The sequence below is a fragment of the Melozone crissalis genome, unplaced genomic scaffold (genome assembly GCF_028551555.1).
Source record: "Melozone crissalis strain CALT ecotype California unplaced genomic scaffold, PUWL_Pcris_2 ptg000012l_1, whole genome shotgun sequence".
NCBI lineage: Eukaryota > Metazoa > Chordata > Aves > Passeriformes > Passerellidae > Melozone > Melozone crissalis.
The window spans coordinates 7354492-7375182 of NW_026535790.1; the positions used below are offsets into that span (position 1 = coordinate 7354492).

Genomic DNA, 20691 nt, shown 5'->3' on the forward strand with positions numbered 1-20691 from the left:
AAAGCCAATATTTAACTGAAAATTTAATGCACAGAGTAACTAATGTGTAGCAGAAGATTTTTAATAATTTTTGGTGGTTTTACAACATATATTTGCCTAGAGGTTTTTTTATTCTTGTGAAAGTGCAGTGACCCCACAGCTGGATAAATAATAGGAGAAATAAAAGGATTTTAACTGCATTGGTAAATGCACATCAGGGAGTCTTAAGAAGTGCTGCAAAAAGATGCTGACAGCAGATTCTTGTGGTATCTTTTTGTTGTAGTGTTTACTTAAAATCAGCAGATTAACCTGCTAAATATAATCCAATGTTAATAAAATATTTAGGATATCTGTTCCCTAATACATATATTTTGGAGATTATTGCAGAGTACAATAAGGTTAAACACAGTTTTATGACAAAACACTGGTATCTGAGAGTACAGCTTCAGAATGGATTGTTTAATCCATTCTGATTGTAATCAATATAGCCAAGAAACTCAGGAGTAAAATGTAGAGAAGCTGTAAAAGGGATATTTCAGTGGAATATGGAAATAATATATATATATATGTATATATATATATATATATATATATATACAAACATATATAGACACACAGACACATATATACACACAGACACATCTGTAGGGGCAGTTGTAACAGAATACTTGGTAAGAGGACAACTCACAATTTTCTTGGGTGTGTGTGGGAATTTGTCATTCACTCCCACACACCTGATAGAAAGCTGGCCTTTTTGAAGGCAATTTTGTAATTTCTATACACCTTGAACCCTTAAATAGGATTTTCCAGTTTAACAAATTCTCCCTGTGAATTTAGGGATTGATCTTCTTTAAAAAGAAAAAATAACAAAATTTAAAAGCAAATTGCTCATAATTTCTATGCAAACTAGAGCAGTTGACATGAGCCTTGATAATATGATTAAGAAAGACATAATTTACATGGCTGAACAATAGGATCATTTTCCTACATACACAGTACAAATATTTCAACACATTAAATGACCATAAATGAAAAAGAGCAGATATCTCATAATACTCAATTATCTCACTTGTTTCTGTCATAATGTTTAGCTCAAGTTAACAAAAAAAAAATAGAAAACACTAAAAAACTTGCACAGCAAGATCAGAAATAGATCCTCCATGTAAAGCCTCAGCCTGGGTCCAGTTTTCACATTTTTTGTCTCATTGCACAGGATGTTTTTAGTATTAGGTCTGTTGACTATCTAATTATTGATAGCTGTATGCAATGGAGTGAAGACTTCACTCTAAGGAACAAGATTTTATAAGTTTATTCTCATTGAGATGTTCTTTATAGTATGTAATATTCTATTTCTTTCAATGGGGTAATTTTATAATGCTAGTGTTCTTCATAATGAAAGCAAACCCAAAATCTATCATTAAAGGCTAAATAAAAAAAAAACATCCAGGAAAAGTCAGACAAAAATACTAAGGCTAGAGTCTGGTGCTTATTATGTGAGAAAATGTAGATATATCTAAGGAAATAATATTTCCACTAACAATACAGCTTTAAGCTCCAGCACATCTGCTGCACATTGCTGCAGATGCATTCAGGCAGCTCTCAGGTGTCTCTGTGCATCAATCCATGGAAGCCCGAGGGAGGCAGTTCTGCTGGCACAGGGATAAGCAGAGCTCTCTGGCACACACACTCAGGGAGGTGCCTGCACTGCTGGGGAAACCAGGAAAAATCAGCAGGGTATTCAACAACTCCTCTTGTTTCCACCTCCCTGCCTCCATCCATCCTAGGCATTTTCTCTGTGCTCTGTGTAAAGGGATGAGGGCTCCTTCTCACTCCCTTCCTGACCTTTCTGGAGCTGGAATTTTCTGGGACAAGAGAACAGTCATCTCTGTACCATGTACAGATACAATTTTCCCAGCAACTGACTTACAGCTATGGAGTTGAATCCCTGAGGAATCTCAGCTCCTTAAGAACAAAATGTAAAATCCCATATTTTCACCTGCTTGTTCAATAATCCTAGCAATAGCAACAACCACAAAGCCATCCCTCCTAGGACTCAAGGAAGAACTACAGATGCTTTACTATGGCTACACTCAGAACTTGTAAAGGTGTTTTGATACCATGGTGATGAACACAGAATAAATGCCAAGACAGGCAATGGATCCAGCTGGCACCTCTCCCTCCTCCCCCACACATCATGGTGTTCACCACAACAAGTTTATGATTCTGTCCTAAAAATCTGTTAAGTCCTGTTGGCCTTTATGAATTTACTTGCAGAAATCACAAAATGCTCTCTTCCCTTTGATTTAGTCTAGACTGTGTGAGAGGTGCATTATTTTTTTTCAGGAATGACACCCATATGATATATCATTCTCTTGAAAAAAAACCTCCTCTAAAACCCTAGCTGATAAATAAATGTGAATACTCCTTCTTGGAAAAAAATTATATACCTGTCTTCTCAGTCAGTTTAGGAAAGTTTTACCCAGGATGGTGTTATTATATTTGCTCAGGTCAGATTTATTGTTCAGAAGCTCAGAAAGTCCTCTAACTTCTACCTTGTAATTTTCTGTTTACACTGGATTTATTTAAGGATGAGGGGGTTTGATTTTTTTATTTAGAAGATGAGATAAATACTTGCTAGACTAGGTTATGTAAGAACTCAGAAATATTACAATTCTCTTTTCTTACAGGAAAAGTGTGAAAAATAATAGCAGTCTCATTGATGCACTACATCTTTCTTGAGATATTTACCAACTCTAAGTTTTAAATAGTAAACAGTGCTATTTTAAATTTACAGTTTATTCCAGTTGCACAGTACAAGGATGCCATTGTGCTTGACACTACTTTGTGTCCTTGCTGGCAACTTCATTATAAGTCAAAGGCTGAGGGGGTATGGACAAGGTGGAAATCTTTCAGCTGCAGAGTATTCTTAGGACTAAGTAGAAGAAATGTTGTTGCAAGGAATGCAGATATTTATAAACCAAGGTTTATAAATCTGTTATTGAGTGTATTAAAATTAAAAATTAAACATTTTTCACTGAGAAATTAATTTTGAAGCTACTTTAGCTACTGAAATATTTTATCTGTTTATATACCTGGATGCTTCCAAAACAGTTACATTTCAAATGATGAAGCACTAGGTACTGGGAGAATATTAGTAGATGAAATTCTATGGACTTAAATGAGACCAGGGCTCCTTTTAGCCAGGATGAATTTCACTCTTTATTTGCTTGAGTTGCAGAAATTTGATTAACCAAAGTTTATCCAGAAGCAAATTAGTGCTGAAGTGTGAAAATCAGAGCATTGAGACTACTATCACAGCCCTGTGCTGGCTTTTTTTATCCAAAGAGTCCAATTAAGCAAACCTGGCAGAAACCTTAAAAGTGTCCTCTGCTGGTTGCTAGTAAAGAATTGATCTCTCTTTTTTTGAGAGAAGCAGTACCTGTTTGCCCAATGAGGAGCTGAAGGAGAAAAATAGAGTGTAATACCAGAACTACACAGATTTCTTCTGGCTCTGGAGACCAAGAGAAAAGACTGGAAATTCTAGTACCAGTCTGCTTATAATATAATTATTTCTGGCAGACAGCAAGGTAACAGATGCTTCTTCAGGTCAGGGCTTCCCAGCCTGCTCCTAGGCAACCTTTCCATCCTTGCTCACACTAGCTGGACTTCAGTTCTTGTGGCACATCACGGGCACGAACAGCCCACGTGCAGATCTCTCAATCCTTTCAAATGCACAGTGGGAGGATCTCTCAATCCTTTCAAATGCACTACAGTTTAACAACACTTACAAAATTGCCCCTGCACAAGAAAGAACTTTAGCCTTAAATAAACAGTTTGTTCAGCCCCCAAAAACTTTGCTGGAAAAAGCTTAGGGCAAACAGAAGTTACAGTTTACTATAGTTTACCTGGAAATAAATATGTAAATCAACCTGGTTTTCAGTTAAATTTGACCTTCTCTAGAGACAAATTAGACTTGAAGGTTTTTAGAGAAGCAAATGGAATATTTTCTTTCCCACCTGCCTTTTCCAGCAATGAATGCAATGATCTCCATCTAGGTAAGCTTGGAAGTATAATAATGAATGATCTTCTGCTAGAAGCTCAGCTCTGGCAAATTCTCACCAGTTCAGTATTATTTAATACTTTTTGCAGAAATCATCATAGTTAAGACTAGATTAGATTAGAATTGCTTGAGAACTGCTAGTTTAAAAGGAACTGTCATAAATATTGTAGTGAAGTGCAGCTTGTTGATAAGTATTACATCACATATTGTACATCAAATAGGCATAGTAAGATCTTCACCCATTGAATCCAATTCACCACCGTTTTTTTATATTGTATACATAATTTGTGTATATATACATTATATATATACATAGATATGCTTTTCCCCCAAAGTCAGTCGCTCTGTTCCAAATGTCTGATTTTAAAATGTTTTTCCATAGTGCTTGTATTGGAGACTAAACTGAAGTGCAGATTCAGACACATTATTATATTCTGCTTAGCATGCTGAGCTCTTAAGATGTTTAGAAATATTGTGGAACTGCAAAAAAGACACAGTCAATTAATTCCTTCATTTGAATAATTAAACATTTTAAATACTCCCTCCATACCTTATGTTCAGCTCTAGATCTATTATGAATAGTAGCTGGTACTGTATGCTGCAGGAGACTGTTAGGCACAGGATTCCTAGAACCTGGGGAGGAGAACATTTCCTGGCACTATGAATTTACCTAAACAATGACAAAGTTGTCTTGTTCTAATTCAAACATGTTTCACACCACAGTAATTACTCCATATGAATGTTGTGCTTTTATTTTAATGAAAAATTCAGCACAGTTAATTATTCCCAACAAATTGTTATGGTTGATGAGTCCATCCAATTGCATTCAACAAAAATGCTAATGACACTTCACTGGTTTTGAGTTGTTTGTGGTTTAACACTCATTTTTGAATGAGCCTGACTATGTTTCATAGCAGGAAGGTCTTAGGCCCATCTGGTTTTAAAGCTAGAAATGGGTGGCACAGTTCATTCTGCAAGGACACTGGGTTTGTTTGCCACAGAGTACATTTGGGAGGGTTGGATGTAGCATCTCCTCATTGGTAGCTGACTGTTGCACACAGCCCTCTGCAATTCCTACTGTGTATTCCTGCAACCAACTGGCAACATCAAAATGATCTTTAAGGGTTCCAAGTCATCTGCAGAAGAGGCACTTGAGTTAATTTCTATATTTTCCCTGATGTACAGGGGACATATCTTTATGGTGATCATCCTTCAGCAAATGTAGGAATGGATCAATAAGACCAAGCAATATTTCCATGAATAAAATTTTATTTCTCCCTTGTTTCAAAACCAGAAGAAATTCAAAGAGTGGGAAAGCCACTTTTCTAGTGTCAATTAGTCTAGATTTTTATGCTTGGACATTGGTCTCTGTTACATTTGTAACAGAGATTTGAAAACTACTGGAGCATTAAAAATTTGAAAGAACACTCTGGGAATACAGACAGTGTTTGCTGTCGTTGACTTAGTTGTTATGAATAAGTACAACTGGAAGGAATCTGAAAAAAATCATTGCAAACACGGGGAAGGAGTCTGGTGGCTGAACTTACGGGTAGTACTAAACAGGTGGATTACATTTGCCTTGTAGGGCATGCAATCTTGTCCTCATCTATAATTAATTTTAAAAGTAGAAGCTTCGTGGTGCATGTTATGTCTTCACTCATAAATCAGCCTCTGTGTGCCTCTACCTCTGTCCAAATTTTCTGTTATTTCTTTTTACCCAAGGCCTGTAAAACACCTACAGATCTTTAGACCAGGAATCTGAGGGAAGTGGAAAATGTAATTTATTGCTGAGATAATACTGTTGAAAAATGGATCCTTCTGGTTATCTAATACAATCATTAATGGGAAAAGAAAGGTCCTTGAAATTCTGAGAAACAAAAGTGCTAGGCACAGCTGAAGGAGAATCCACACTGAAACCTAAAAAAAAATCAAGTACTATTTAATTTTCAAATCACATTTCCTACAAATTAAAATAAGGTGTTTGTAATAGTGATAATTACCTATTCAGCATCCTTCATCAGTCTCTGAACTCATTTTCTTCAGTCATTACTTGAGTGAAAAAAAAATTAAATGGGTCATTTATGGTTTAAATTAATCTGTGCTTTTCCCGGAGTACCTCCTTTGTTCACCTCCAGCTTTAATTACTGAAAAACATTTTGTTTTATAGAAATCTGTGGCAAAATAGATGCATCCTTCATAGTCATCCTATTTCAGGAAGTACAGTGACTGCTATATTAGTGACATCACAGATGGTAAAGTCAATTTTAAGATCTACTTCACATGCAAAACCTGGCACACAATATGAGTGAATGCTAATGTGTAGAAGAGTTCTAGGAAGAGTTTAGCAAACATAAATAATTCTCCAAAGCAGCAAAGATTCTCTGAACCACCGATGCAATTTATTAGGCTGCATTTTGAGGGGAGAGTAGTGGCAGAGTGGGACTCAGGAAGGCCAATCAACAAGAGGATTTATGTGCCTGATTGATGTACAACTACCTTTTCCACTTCAGAAAACCTAAGTGGAACCTTGTCCACGTAGAGGACATTTCTGTGGTGCCAAACTTCCCTCTGTAGCAGAAGCTGCATCTTTGCAATGTGGAATGACAATGGGTTCTCTTTCAGAGCTTTTTTGTAGTCACTCTTTTTTCTTCTCAAAGTCATCTGATGTCACTGTCTATCTCTTTATTTCCAGTTTGTTGTATCCTGTCAGATGGTGATGTACATGTGCTTCTGAGAAATATATTTGGGTAAAATTTAGGTGAACAAAAAAAATGACATTTTTCTGAAAGAGAATGAAATCTCTTTACAGAAGGAAAGAAAAAGGAGGTATCAGTTTTTTCAAAACACCCAAATTACTTGTATGTCACCTGTAATGCAAAAATGAGATTTTCTAGTCTGAAAAAAATTATGCTTTGAGCAAGGAAACAAAGAGATTCATCTAGTACATTTGCAACACATTTTGGATTAACCAATGTAACAGGAAAAGACCAATGCCCTTGTTCTATGCCTAGTTGAAAAATATCAAAGTGCACTGATTGTTTATTGAATTTTAATACTTGAAAGATTACTGCTTCTTTGGGGTTTTTTGGACAGAAGCAGCAACTGTGGTTAATGATCACCAGGGCTTTTATTTTTTTATAATATATGTCATTTATCAGCAAAGGAGAAAGGACTCTGAAGAGTCATGCATATAGATACATAAACTAAATACTAATTTTTCTTTCAGTTTTCTGGTTTTGCTTCTACATTAATGGAAAATCTATTTGTTTAAAATAAGACAAGCCCAACAAGTCCAAATTTGAGACCAAGTTGTGAAAGAAAATGTTTTAAACCTAAATTTTCTTCTTAGACCAAGTCAAATAGTATATACCTGAAACCTGCAGTACTCTAAAAACATACAGATATATGTGGATATATACAATAAATAGTTTCTTCAGATCTCTTTATATTCCTAATTGCCTTCCATTTGTGACTGGACAGGATGAGCAACAGGACTCATAAACTTTATATAGTGGGCAAATGCTGCCCAAATCTGATGGCAAAAATTCTGGAGAGCAGTTAAGCCAGAAAGTTCTTATAGTTCAGGATGAGGTGGCAGTCAATCACAAATATTCTACATAATTTTGGAAATGGACACTTCAATTAAAACCTTGGGAGTTTTTTTCATTCAGCTCAAGCCCTGCTGGACTCCTATGCAATTTTTATGTGTATAGCACTTTCAATACAAACTCATGACCCAAATATCCATGACTTTTCAGGAGCAGACACTGAATGTGTCAAAGATATGCACCAGATCAAATAATTCCTCCTAGTCTGGCTCTCTCATTCCCTGGAGTCTTTACTAATCAAGAATTTTGAATCTGCTGGTAGCCCAGGTCTCAATCATTCAGTGAAAGGTGTGAGTTCTCAGTGTACCTGAAAATGAAATCTCAGGACACAGAATTCTAAAATCACAGGCACCCTGAATAAAGTAGGACTCTTGAATATTTGGGAGCACAGAAAATTAAAAAGACATCTTAAAAAATGAGCAATAGCTCTAGATAGAACCTGTATCTGTGTCAGAAATTGGAATTCAGTGTGCAAAACAAATTGAGTTAAATAGTGTGTTTAACTCATTACATCAACTTTTATATCTCTCATAGTTACAGTGATTCAAGGAATATATTACAGGTTTCTTGAACAAATGGAGCCTGCCCACACTAAATGAGTCAGATAAAAATCAATTACATAGTGGATTTTTAGCTGTGGAAATAATCAATGTCATCATTGTTCCCTTCCTAGCAACAAAATATTGGTCCTGGTCAACCAATCCCTTTAAGCTGGCTTGTGCAAAGCATTTTTAATATTTTTGAAATTATTTTATGGGCCTTTTGAAAATGGAAGGCCATTTGGTATCAAGGCCAAATATTAATAGAGCCTTTTTTTAACATTGTTAACACTCTTCAGTGCAGTAATTCACTTTTACTGTAGTAATTAATTTTTGTTTGTATTGAATATCAGACCTTATGTTTTATCATATTATGTAATGTTTTAGGCTCAGATTGCTAAATTTACTTCTAATAGTGTAGCCATCCTGGAGTCTCAGCAATGCAGCAGGACACAGGATTGTACTGGTAAGAGATACTACTGTAAGTTTCCTGATTTTATCCATTAACTGTTCTTGGGGAAGGAGAGGAGCTGTATCCTGTGCCAAACCTCCCAAAATGTTGCATCTGCTATCAATGCTGATCTGTTCAAGGACTTACAGGGAGAAGAGATTCTTAAAAAACAGAAAATACATTGTATGTGCTATTTATTTTGAGCATGAGTAAATCCAAATTCTTTCTAAACAAATACAATTATATGTAATTCTATAATGAGATTTTATCAATTTCTATTATTTTCTCCAACTTATCCCTCAAGGACTCATATATATCAGCAGGCACTGAAAACAGATATTGATATTGCTGTGTGTATTGTTTACACCTCCAACTTTCATTGGATTCCCTGAATTCCAGATGGCACATAGTCATTCTATTCTATATATAAGATTTAAATGGTTTAGTTTCAAATCTGCATATCTGTCTGTGCATTGTAATTTCAATTCCAATGTTTAGACCAACCTTGTTATATCCTTTTCACCTTTTGTACTCTTCCAGTTTTGTTCTTTGTCATCCTGTCATTTGCTGAGATTAGAAATAGGATTCTCATTCTTCAACCACTGCCTTGAATATTTTGCTCTTTATTTCAATTTCTCAATAGAGACAGTAAATTTTAGAATAATTTATTTGTTTTATTAGTACTTTATCTAGGTCTCTCAAGGTGCATAGAGTCTTATTTTAAACTGCAGTAAAAAATAAGGCAGAATGTTTGTTACTGGATTCTTTAGAACTTCCAAGAACTGTAAGTCTTGGCAGCATGATCTAAAGCACACTCAAGTAAGTCTTACGAGATCTGGACTCCACAGATTTGCACTATTCTATTCACAGCCCTTACTAAGCTAAATCTTACATAAGAATTTTATTTTCAATGCCTGCATTTTCCACTTTTAATCTCTTATTTTCAATATACTGCATGCCCTCCCAGAATGGTACATTTCCCTCTGTATGTTCACACTAACTTCATAAAATTATTAAAACTCTCAATTTATATTCTCTATATAAGAGGAGACACGTGCTACTGTAAATTATTTATGCAGTGCCATTATATTCATGACACTTTGTATAACAAATCAAGTCCTATGACAAAATTCTGATGCTTTATCTAGGCCCCATCTGGAATGAGTCCATGAAAATCTATAATTAAACCAACATAGATCAGTAGTAACTTTGAACGACTTAGTCATAGTAAAATGAGTTTAGCTGTATAGCATTTGGTCCATGAGCTTGGCTTCAAAAATGCATACTTCAAATTTGGCAGAGTAAAGGAAGCAAGAGAGAGCTGAAATCCCTCTCCTGCATACACAGTCCTGATTCTCAGTTCTCACGTTTATAAGCAAATGTTCCTTTATTTCTGCAGATGAAAACACTTCTGCACTCAGGCTGTAAAATCACAAGAAAATATGTTTAAATTACAAAACTAAAATTTCTCGTGGCCTCCTCATTACCGTAAGTAATGCTCAAGGTGATCTAAGATCAAAGGATTCCATTTGAAGAGGAGGCAACATAGGCAGGCTGCACACTCACCATCATCACCTAGAAAGAGCTGAGCATCCTGGGGCTCATCCATGATCCATCCTGCAGAGACATCAAATAGAACAGAATACAAGTACTGACAACAGAATTTTGTAGAGGAGAGCACCCTATACATGACTAGAAAAAAAGAGCTGTGAAATTACAGACTTAGATAAATCTAGAAGATCTTGCAATCCCCATCTCTGCCAGGTCTGATTCAATCTTTCAGACATGCATAACTTGACAAGAAACATGGTTGCCTTTAGCAACACATCCAGGTTAAGTAAGACAAAGGTAATTCAGGTGCTGATCACAATCTCATGTCCTTGTGCTCCAGAGCCACACTATGCTGCCTTGCCAAAACAATCTACATTTTTTGGCCTGATCTTGATGTTATTTCACATGCAAAATTAATTCTGACTTTAGCTGAAGTCATGCAGCAGTCATATATTCTGGTTTATAGCTGCTCAGCCCTATTAAACAAATGAGAAGAAAATGGAAAAGAAATAGAAAAGGTAGGAAAAAAATTCTTTGCATGACTGAGCTGACTGCTCTTATACTAGCACGAGCAGTTCTACCACGAGACTGTGATCACCCCTTCCTATGATGGTGTTGGGATATTTAGATAGGCTACACCTGAGACTTAAAAATGCACTTTAGTCTTTATTTGCTTAATATACCACATGCTGCCTCATAAAGAGAGGAATTGACAAAAACTACTTAATAAAAAAGACTTCCCCCAGCGCTTTCCATCTAACGATCTTTAAGCAGTTTACAAGTAGGACTGAAGAAGCTGTTTTTATTTGTGGATAATAATACCCACATTTTACAGATGGAAAAGCCATCTAGCCATAGGAATGCATTTTAGTTGACAATATTAGCCTTACCTAACACATTGCTGCAGATTTCACACAATTAATAGAGGCACTCAGAACTCTGCATGTTGCACCACACAGAATAATGGGGTCCCAGCTGTTCGACTGGGAAACTGCAACCATGTTGTTGTTCCTGGATGGCTAGGTCAAAAAGGAATTCTAGGTCAGAAGAGATGAAGAAAACATTGCCTTGTAAGGGTCAGCCGTATATTTCAGCCATCGCCTCACTGTGTAGCTTGGTTCAGACAGGAGCAGGAGCTGCGTGGGCCCTGCTCCGTGCCCTCCACTGTGCCCACGGGCAGGGCAGGGCAGGCGGAGCTGGGGGCACTGGAGCAGGGAGACACTGGGGCTTTGCTTTTTCTGCGTAACTTCTCTTTTCTTTTTCACAGAGTAGTTGCTGGCGATACCTAAATGCGGGAGCACGTTTAAACACTGAGAAAACCTGATGAGAACAACCCATGAAGGAACAAAGGAAGGTTGCCAATGCTTTCAGACAAGGGGTTACTTCGGTTCGCAGGTTAGGAACAAGCTGAATATGATGTAATATAAATTTATTATAATTTATTTAAAAGCCAGCGCATCTTCGAGGCAGGTTCCACCCTAAGTCGCCCCCACACACGGCGGTGCCGGCAGCCGCCCCGCAGCCCCCTGTCTGCTCCCAGGGCTATGCCAGGGCTCGCCCCAGAGCCGCCCGAGCACCGCTGCTCCCCTCACGCCAGGCCCCGGAGCCTCCAGCGCGGCCACAGCGCCCGGGCCCGCGGGGCGTCCCCGGCGCGTCCCGGGGCCTCCCGCCCGCGCCAGGCGCCGCCCCCGGCGGAGGCGGTGCCGCCCCCTCGGCGGCCGGGCCCGGCGGTGGCAGCGGCCGCGGGCCGGGGCGATGGCGGCGGAGGAGAGCGTGTTCCTGAGAGCCCGCGGCAGGACCCTGACCGCCTTCCGCCCAGGTACGGGGAGCGCCGGCCGCGCCGCGCCATCGCCCGCGGGCTCTTCCCCGCCGCGTTGCCGGGCGGGAGGGGCGTGCGGAGGGAGGCCCCGGGTTTCCCCGCGGCGGGAGGAGCTGCCGCCCGGGAGAGGGAGGTGTGGAGCGCCGGGGCCTGGGCTGTGTGGCGGCGAGCGGGGGACACGGGGGGCACCGGCGGCCGCAGCGCGGACGGACGCGGGGCTGTGGCCGCCCCGCTGCCCCCGCTGTGCCGGGGCGCGCCCAGGTTTGTCCCCACGCTTTGGCTCCTGTGCAGACGCCAGCAGTGTCCAGCAGCGGATTCGTTTTAAAATGCTTGTGGGTGCTGCTGAACCGGGTCTCCACAGCCTTTGGAGCTGTTGGTGCCAGCGCTGTGATGTCCTGTGTTTGTACCTGTAGGGGTGACCTAACAGGTGACCGCTGGGTCACTGTTGGTGCCCGAACGAAAGGGCACCAAGATGTAAGGTGGTTCACTGCTTGGTGATATGCCGCTTTCCCCGGGGTGCTCAGCCTCGCTCGGGTCAGCCGCAGCTCAGGTGCTCCCCTGGCCCTGCCCCGCTGTGCAGGAGCAGCACTGCGAGCCCTGCGCTGCCGCCAGCCAGGGCAGACGCGCTTCCACACCCGCTAGGTGGGTAAGGGGACGAAGCCGAGCCAAAGGTGGCAGCCGCCTGTCTCTCCTGGTTCTAGCTTGTGGCTGGACACAGAGGAGTGCATTTAACACCTTAACATCTCAGTGAGTGCACCTGTTTGTAAAATTCTCCCAAGGATGGAGGTTCTATAGTGTGCTGGGGCTTTTCAGGGACACAGCTGTGTTAAGAAATCATTTTCCATGGTCATGTATAAAAGGTCTTCTATTTCTCTGTATTTATGAATTTCAAATTGTATTGGTTTGGTGAGGTCAGCAAAGCTATTTCATCCCATCAATTTTGTGGTCTTTTCTTGGGTTGCACTGGAAATATTTGGCTTTGCTTGTTGCCAAATAAAGAAAAATCACCAACTCAGAGCATGTGAAGTATATGTATACAGCCATTCTGGCAACCTATTAATTGCAGATGGCCTGGTTGGTTTGGAACAGAATGCGTAGCATTTGCTGAGGGGACAGATGGCAGACAAGCCATCTAGTTAAATCAACTATACAGTGGAATTTTGACAAAAGGAGTGTTCAACAGCAGTGTAAAAATTTCTGAGTAAAAACTGTATTTAACTCCTTGAAAATTTCCTTAAACATGGAAGAAAATGTCATTTGGGACCAGGTGCGCTTCTTTCTTCTAAAGTGTTTGGAATTCTTTAAATATTACTTAAGATTTTTCTTACCAGTTGGTTCCTTCCAGTCTTGTTCAGGATTTGTCAGGCTATCGTAGTCCAGCTACCATCTTCGGGTGCAATATTTTTTGTAAATAATTTACTTGGGTCTTTCTTAAGAGGCTGAAGTTCAACACAACGTTTTAATAACTAAATTATTAGGAAAAAAGATAATCAAGGGCTGTTAAAACTGAGGCAAATTTTCATGCAGTTTAAGACAAAAATCAGTTGCTGTTTTGTTGCTTTTCTTAATCTTAAGGTTCCACTCCTGTTAAACATGTATCCACATTTTCTGCTACTGCTGTGGCTTGGCACACTTTCCTTTTAAAGTTTGAAAGCCACTATTGAGAGCTAAATTTCCTTCCTTTTTTTCCTACCGTTTCTGCAAAGTCCCTCTTCCCCACTGGTAAATTGTTCACTCTGCTTTTACATAACGTGGAGGTTACACCTGTAACCTGCTCTCCTCTGCCCTTGATGTGGGACATGTGCATGAGGAGCTTGAGGTGAGGGATTGAAATTATCCATATAATCAATGAGGCCCAGTACTAAACAGTGTATAAATACCCTATATGATTGGCAAGAGACCTTTGTATGGTTTGACTTTACTTTGTGAAATAAATTGTCTCTTTTATGCCCATGTGAAATTTTGCTTCAGCTGTCTACTTCTGTTAGCACTTGAGTGAAGAAACAGGACCATATGTTTGGGTAAATGCTGTCTTCACCACTTCTCTCCAGAAGTCAGGGAGTTATTTGGCTTTTTGGTTGGTTTTTTTTTTGTCCCGAGTATGTCAGTAGCATGCTGTGCAAAGAATTTCTTTGGTGGAAGTGGTGGAACACTTTTTTCAAGTAACTAAACAAGTGATATTCTGTCAGTTGAACTGGTTGAGAAGTGTCTGTTTGAACCTGTCTTTTGCTAGTTCTAGTTGATGGTTCTGAAACCTTTATGTGGAACAGGTGAATAACCAGTATTGCATCCTCACAGTCTCAGTTCCACATGTGATTTTGTGTTCCTTTGTCATACCTCCCTCACCAATCTTGTACATACTCTCAAAGTTTATTCAATTACTTCTCATATTTTCATTTTGCTCTGTTCTCTATTCCTTTCCAATCTCTGATTTTTTCCATTTTTGAATGTTGAGGTGATTCTTGGTAGCACTTGGTTAAAATCATATGAAGTTGGTGGTGTTTTCCCCATGTGCACTATGCTGCACATTTTTGCACAAAGTTCATCCTGTTTTGAACACTCACTGCATAGGAAGTCTCTCCTCAGCTCTTCACAACCAGGCCTGATTTTCATGCTGTCAAATGGCTTAATTTTAGCAAATTCCACTTCCTCACTGCTCAGTTGTTGTGACAGATTGTTTTGAGTTGTTGAACAGTATATAGGTCCTAGTACATATCCAGGTGGCATCTTGTCCATTTTTGTTTTTCTTACCAGTTTTCTGTGCATGCAAGGACTTCATTTTGTATTTCCAGACAGCTTGGCTTCCGTAAGAGTCTTTGGTGAGGAACTGTAAGATCCTCATGGAGATGGGATCAAGTGGATCTCCCTTGTCCCTGTAAAGCTGTTGATTACTCTTTCTGAAGAATCAGTAAACACAGGAGCTACTGTCTTGGTTAGTGCTTCCATCACTTGTCTGTACAGATGCCATTTTGTAGTCAGTTGTTACCAGAATCCCTTTAAATGTGTTTGTAATAGTGGCCACCTCCCTGTTCCTTTGGTGCCAGGGCAGGTTTAAGGATAACTCCCCCCAGAAGTTCACTGATTTTCACTTTTGAGGAGTTCTATGGGTGCCACCCAATCTGAGTGGTTTGTTAGTGCCTGTGTCTGTTTGTGGAATCATCTACTGATACTTTGATTTGGAACAGACCTGATGTGCTGTCTCTCAGGAGGAACTATCACATTAGATCTTCACAAGTGGATGCATGTGGATACAAAAATGTACCTTGTTTTTTATTATTTCAGCCTTTCTTTTTGGGTGCATCTTGCATGTCTGGAACACCTGTTAACCATAGTGACTGTATGGCAGACTATCTGCTCCTAATTCCTGTACAAAGTGCTTTATTAGTTCTCAGTTTTATCCTGTTTTCAGTTCTTCACTTTTTTTAGCTTGACTTCTTGGACTTCAGTATCAAACCTTTCAGTGTATAAAATCTTTCCTGTTTTTTTTTTATTTGAATGCTTTAGCTTTTCAAAGGACATTGATCTGCTCTTCCCAGCCTCCTTATCACTGTTACTTAAGTAGTTTAGACACTCTGGATTCTTTTTGGTCTTTCTGAAGTCCTTAGTAAATGCTGTGCATATGGTCTGAGCCTCTGGGATAATGTCTTTGAACATTTTCCATGCTGCCTTCAAGGATTTTTGCACTTTTTAAAAGCATCATAATTATATATAATTCGCCTTCTTTTGGAATTAAATACAACCACAGTTGATTTCTTGCTTTCTGAAGAGTGTTAGAGCTTGGCACATTTTGATTACTGTTCTAGAGCTCTTCAACAGTAATATTTTTGAGCACTGATCAGAACTGCTTCCCAGCTTGCATATTCCATTCCCAGTACTGTCTCCAACTCTCATATGGATTAGGGAAATTTTTACGTGGGTTTTGAGAAACTTTCTGTGACTTCACCTTGTCATTATGCAAGCCACCCCCCTTCACACCTACAGTTCTGGGCTGTAAAGTTTTTGTAATGAGTTTACATGTTAAATTTGGGGGTGGGCATAAGGCATGACTAGAATTTAGCTTCTGTAGCCCTCAGTACAAATAAACTGTGTCTGAGAGGGCATTTCTTACCTTGATAGTTATCTAAGAAGTTTAAAAGTATCTTTTGGTAACAGTAGCACTGTCTCTTTTTTTGAGAAACCATGTTCTGTCATTTAGGTTTCTACTGACAGTATTTTTGTAGTGCATAACTTCTAGAATAATTACTCTTTAAAAAGTTTTATTTTTTCTCTGAAAATGTATTTTAATTCCTGTTTTGAAGGGTTTTACCCTTGGTACTTATAATGGCATAATTCATGACAGGTTGCCTTGGTTATCCAACAGAACCTTCAGTAGTCATGTCTTTGGTAGACTCCCAGGTACACATGGAAAAAAATAGCTGAAAGACTTGCACATTTCTTTAGACTGAAATCTTTGGTATTTAGCCATACAAAAATAATGAGTTTTATAAACCACTTCTATTGAGAATATTTTAATATATAACAAGAAATTATTAAAAATGTAGCACAGTTCCTTTATTGGTTTTTAAGCTATTTCAGGACTGAGAGTAATGGAAACAAATTGTTGCTGTTTGTGTTGTCTGTGATGTATACATTCTGACTTCACTTAAGAGATTCCATTTTCCTTCCTGCATGGACCTTCTTTGGAAAACCAAGGTTGTGCTTCCTTTTCAATTTTACCCAGAAAAAGAGTCACAGGCACACTTTGTAAGCTGAGACAACTCAGGGCAGGGAACCATGTCCCTGTGTCTGCTGTGCTCTGAATTTCAGGTATTGATTCTCCTGTCAAACCCAATGTGACAGTGAGGGCATCTTCATCTTTGTTACTGCCTGTGGTGCACTGAGCAGGCACTGGAGATGTGTCCATGGCCAAACTGCTCTGACACAGTAGTGTCTAAAGAGAGATTAAGGACAGGAGTAACTTTCTGCAACTGATTTGTTTCCATTAAATTCTGCAGAGTGTAGAGGAAGAAGAACACCAATATACTGTTGAACCCAACCAATGTACGTATAAAAAATCCCCCCAGGGAAATACTGGAAATCCCACCAGGATCCATAATCCTGTGTGCCTGTCAGAGGCCAGTGGTTTTTGTGAGCAATCTCAATAGATGTGTTGGTGATCCTTGGAGATGGGGAGAGAAAAGAGATGTGAAACTAGGAAAAGCAAAAGGGGAAGAAATGAAGGCACAGCAAGAGATTAGCTATTGTCCTTTAGAAGTTGGGAGATTCTGCTGAAATCCCACTTAAGTCCTTGAAGTGTCTCTTTGCCTGTGATCACAATTCATGGCTGAGGTTCTCTCTGGTGAGCTGCTGCTGACTTCTTCGGTCCTTCACAGAATTAATCCTTAGGTAAAATTAGAAGCTGGCACTGTTTTTCAGCCAGTGCTACTAAAAATACATTGCATCGATCCTCTGTCTGTACTTTGGCATTCATGGGAGCAGAAAAAGAGTGGGAAGCTATTGAAACTGAGGCATAACAACATGTTCAGAAGTTGGACTTCTTCTGTGGCCATCAGCTGTGCTTTTAAGGAGGTCTGGAACCAAAACTGATATGAAATCTGAGTTTTCTGTTGCTTGGTGTGTAAGAGCAGCTCCACAGACATTGGTTGTCCTTCAGAAATGGAAGTCATATGTACCTCAGTTATCAGAGAAGTCTCAACTTTGTTCTACATTTGTGTTTTCTTATGGTAAATTCTGAGAATCACAAACAGCTTCAATATCTGTAGGGATGAAGAGCCAATTTTCAGGCATTCTCAGCTTCATTCAATTTTGTGATGGAAGAGAGAGGACAGAAAAAATTATTAATTGAATCCTAATCTTCTATTGCTTTACCTAGCATGCACTTCATCTAACACATCTACATCGCTCATCTGAAGGCTCAAAAATTCAAACTCCTAGTGAGAAGGATGCCTTTATTGTTATTCCCACAGAAGTAATTTGCTGCATTTGAAGGGATGATGGCCATTGTACTCATTATTTAACTGAAACCTTCAGAAGTAGCAGCTGGGACCTGGATCACGACTAGAGACTTGCTGCAAAAGCAGCTTTGGGCCTGCCACCACTTGTGCCAGTGGTGTTTTTTAGTTCCCCTCTGCCAGGCTTGGGCAGGCCCCCAGCATGGGAGCAGAATGATCCCCCTGGGCACTGCTCTTGAGATCCAGTGCAAGGACCAGGGAAAGGGCTCCAACAGGGGCTTGTGGGGCCTGGCCACAGGGCAGACAAAGTTCATTTGCTTGCTCACAATATCTCTTCTGTGGGTAGCTGAATCAAGACATGAACAAGCAGCTGGTGAGGGAGAAGAGGGTACAGAATAATCATCTGAACAGGGTCCATTGATAAACCATTTTATTATAAGGCAGAAGACTCCTGGATCCATCTGTGGTAGTGGAAGATGCTTTTCCCAGCTGTTTCTCATTGCCACCCTCTTACCATATTGGTTTGTTGGAAAAGCACTCATGCAGACCTAGTGCTGGGGTTTTCAGCAGAATTAGTGAAATTGCACTGGTAGCAACACTTGACACTTCAGCTGGACTGGTGTCACAGCTTGCCCAGATGAGGAAAAACTTGCAAAAACAACTCTGAAGATCAGCGAGGGCCCTCAAGAGTTACCTCTTGGATGTGCTGAATTCAGAACAGCCTTAAGGTTGGTGCCATGTGCAAGTTCACACCATTGGTGTACTTAGACATCTCTAATCATGATATTCTGTTTTTGTTTTTAAAGTACTTAAAGCACATTTCTGATTTTAAGAAAAAAGTTAAGTTGTAAGTTTAAACAATGTCCTTACATTATTTTGTTCCCATATACTTTTGTTTCATGGGAAAAAAAAGCAGTGAGTTGATAAGTAATAAGCTAATGGTATTTGGTTTAAGTACTAAGGTTATTTGTGTTTAATGTTTCTGGTTGGAGTGACCAAATAACAAGACAAAGGTAGAAAATATTTTTTCAGCCTTACTGTTATTTTTGTAACTATTTGATAAGTTATTGAATACCACAGAAATTGCTATTGACTGAATTATTTGACTAAGACCAGTTAACTAACATTTTAAGTAAATGTTATTTATATAGCCCTGATTCCTGGCTCCTTCTGATATCCCTGCTTCACTTTCTTCATTTTATCTTTTTCTTTCCTACAGGAGAATATAGCACATACCTTTGCATCATTTTCAGTTCCTTTCTTTTTTCACCTCCTATCTCCTTCCTTTTCTCCCCACTCTTCACCACCTCCACCCCTGCATCTTCTGTTTCTCCTTTCTTCTGCCATTTCTTGCTTCTGTCTGTGTACTGAACTTCTCTTTTTGAATTCATCTTATCAGTCTCTCTCTTTGCCTCACATGACCATCACTCACCCACTCAAACCAGAGCATCTGTGCACAGTCTTAGAAACATTCAGGTACTTGAAACCTAGAGAGTTTCTGTATTGGCATGAATAGAAGTCAGGAAAATAAAATATCCCTGAAACATATATTAGAATAACCCCTGGTCTGCCTTTCCCACCTGCTCCCTGCCAGTGCATTGTGTCCCTGCCAGACCTGTGTGTGTTCAGGGGCTCTGTGTGAAGTTCCCTGGGAGCTGGGCCAGCCCTGCTGCCGGTGCACCCAGCCAGGGCTGCTCCAGGCGCTGCCTGTGGCCACCAGCACCATGCTGGGCTCTGACAGCATAACACAGTCTGTCCATACTTGAAACACAGGCTCTAAAAACAAATGCTGGCTCTTTTTCTAAGTGGTCTCTGTAAAAATAAATAAATGGAGTTATATTTTACTTAGGCTGCTACGGTAAAAATACTGACTTCAGATTAAACAATACAAAGCAAGTAGATTTTGCTCAGCATTGATTTATCAGTACTGTCTGTCAGGTTGCTGGAAAAGGGACAGGTAGTAGTAGTCCTGCCATCTTGTTCAAAGGTTTGTTCTTTTGTCCTCATTTAATGAATAAATTGTGCCACTCCTTCAAACCAAGTTCCTGTTCCAGACATTCCTTTTTTATTTTCATTTTGTAGAGGTCATAAAGGGCTTCCTTAACTGATTTTTTTTTCTTATAGCTTTCTACCTATAAAGATTGTAACTTGGTTTCTCTGCACAAACTGTGCCTTTACTGCCTTTATCATGTAAGCAACTTTTATGGCAACTGTATTTTTTCTTGCAAGTCATAAAATAAAAACCTAAATTATTTTTGACATTCAACTGGTTCCATAAGGCTTATACTGCAAACTCATAGATAGATAGATCATTTCACTTCTCTGAACAGTTGTATAACTTGAAGAGTAAATTTTATTCCAGAATTAAAGCCAATGAGTGGCTAGAAGTTTCTGTCTATAAAATACATGGTTATTATTTAAACTCAGTTCTGGTATATAAATAGTTTTGTTTAGAAATGAGATGTTACTTTAACTAAAGTGCAGAAGCTTTCATTTGGAAAAATGATCTGGTGCCATAGCAACAGATGACAATCACAAGCAGCTTCCGGGGGTTGCCTGCGTTCCTCATCCCTCACTCTGGCCTATCCATATCCATGGTGCAAGAGATGAATTCTCAACTCAGTTTGCTAACCTTGCTTGGAAGAAACTCACTCCCCTTCTTGCAAAGTGTGAAGCTTCAGTTCTAGAGCTTGTGGAAGGAAATCAAAAGTACATCCATGTGTTGAACATGCT

At 39.5% G+C, this 20691-nt stretch overlaps 1 protein-coding gene across 2 annotated transcripts in view; it reads left to right on the forward strand.

Moving 5' to 3' along the window:
- Window positions 1–20691, forward strand: part of CPPED1 (calcineurin like phosphoesterase domain containing 1) — a 56151-nt gene that overhangs the window by 4206 nt on the left and 31254 nt on the right. Inside the window, exon 2 of one of the 2 annotated variants that reach the window (XM_054270635.1) lies at window positions 11456–11583. In XM_054270635.1, the coding sequence (XP_054126610.1) occupies window positions 11550–11583 (34 nt within the window). In that variant the 5' untranslated portion in view covers window positions 11456–11549. Of the gene's footprint in view, window positions 1–11455; window positions 11584–11905; window positions 12008–20691 lie in introns of those variants that run through there. The other variant, XM_054270634.1, reaches the window with a different exon arrangement.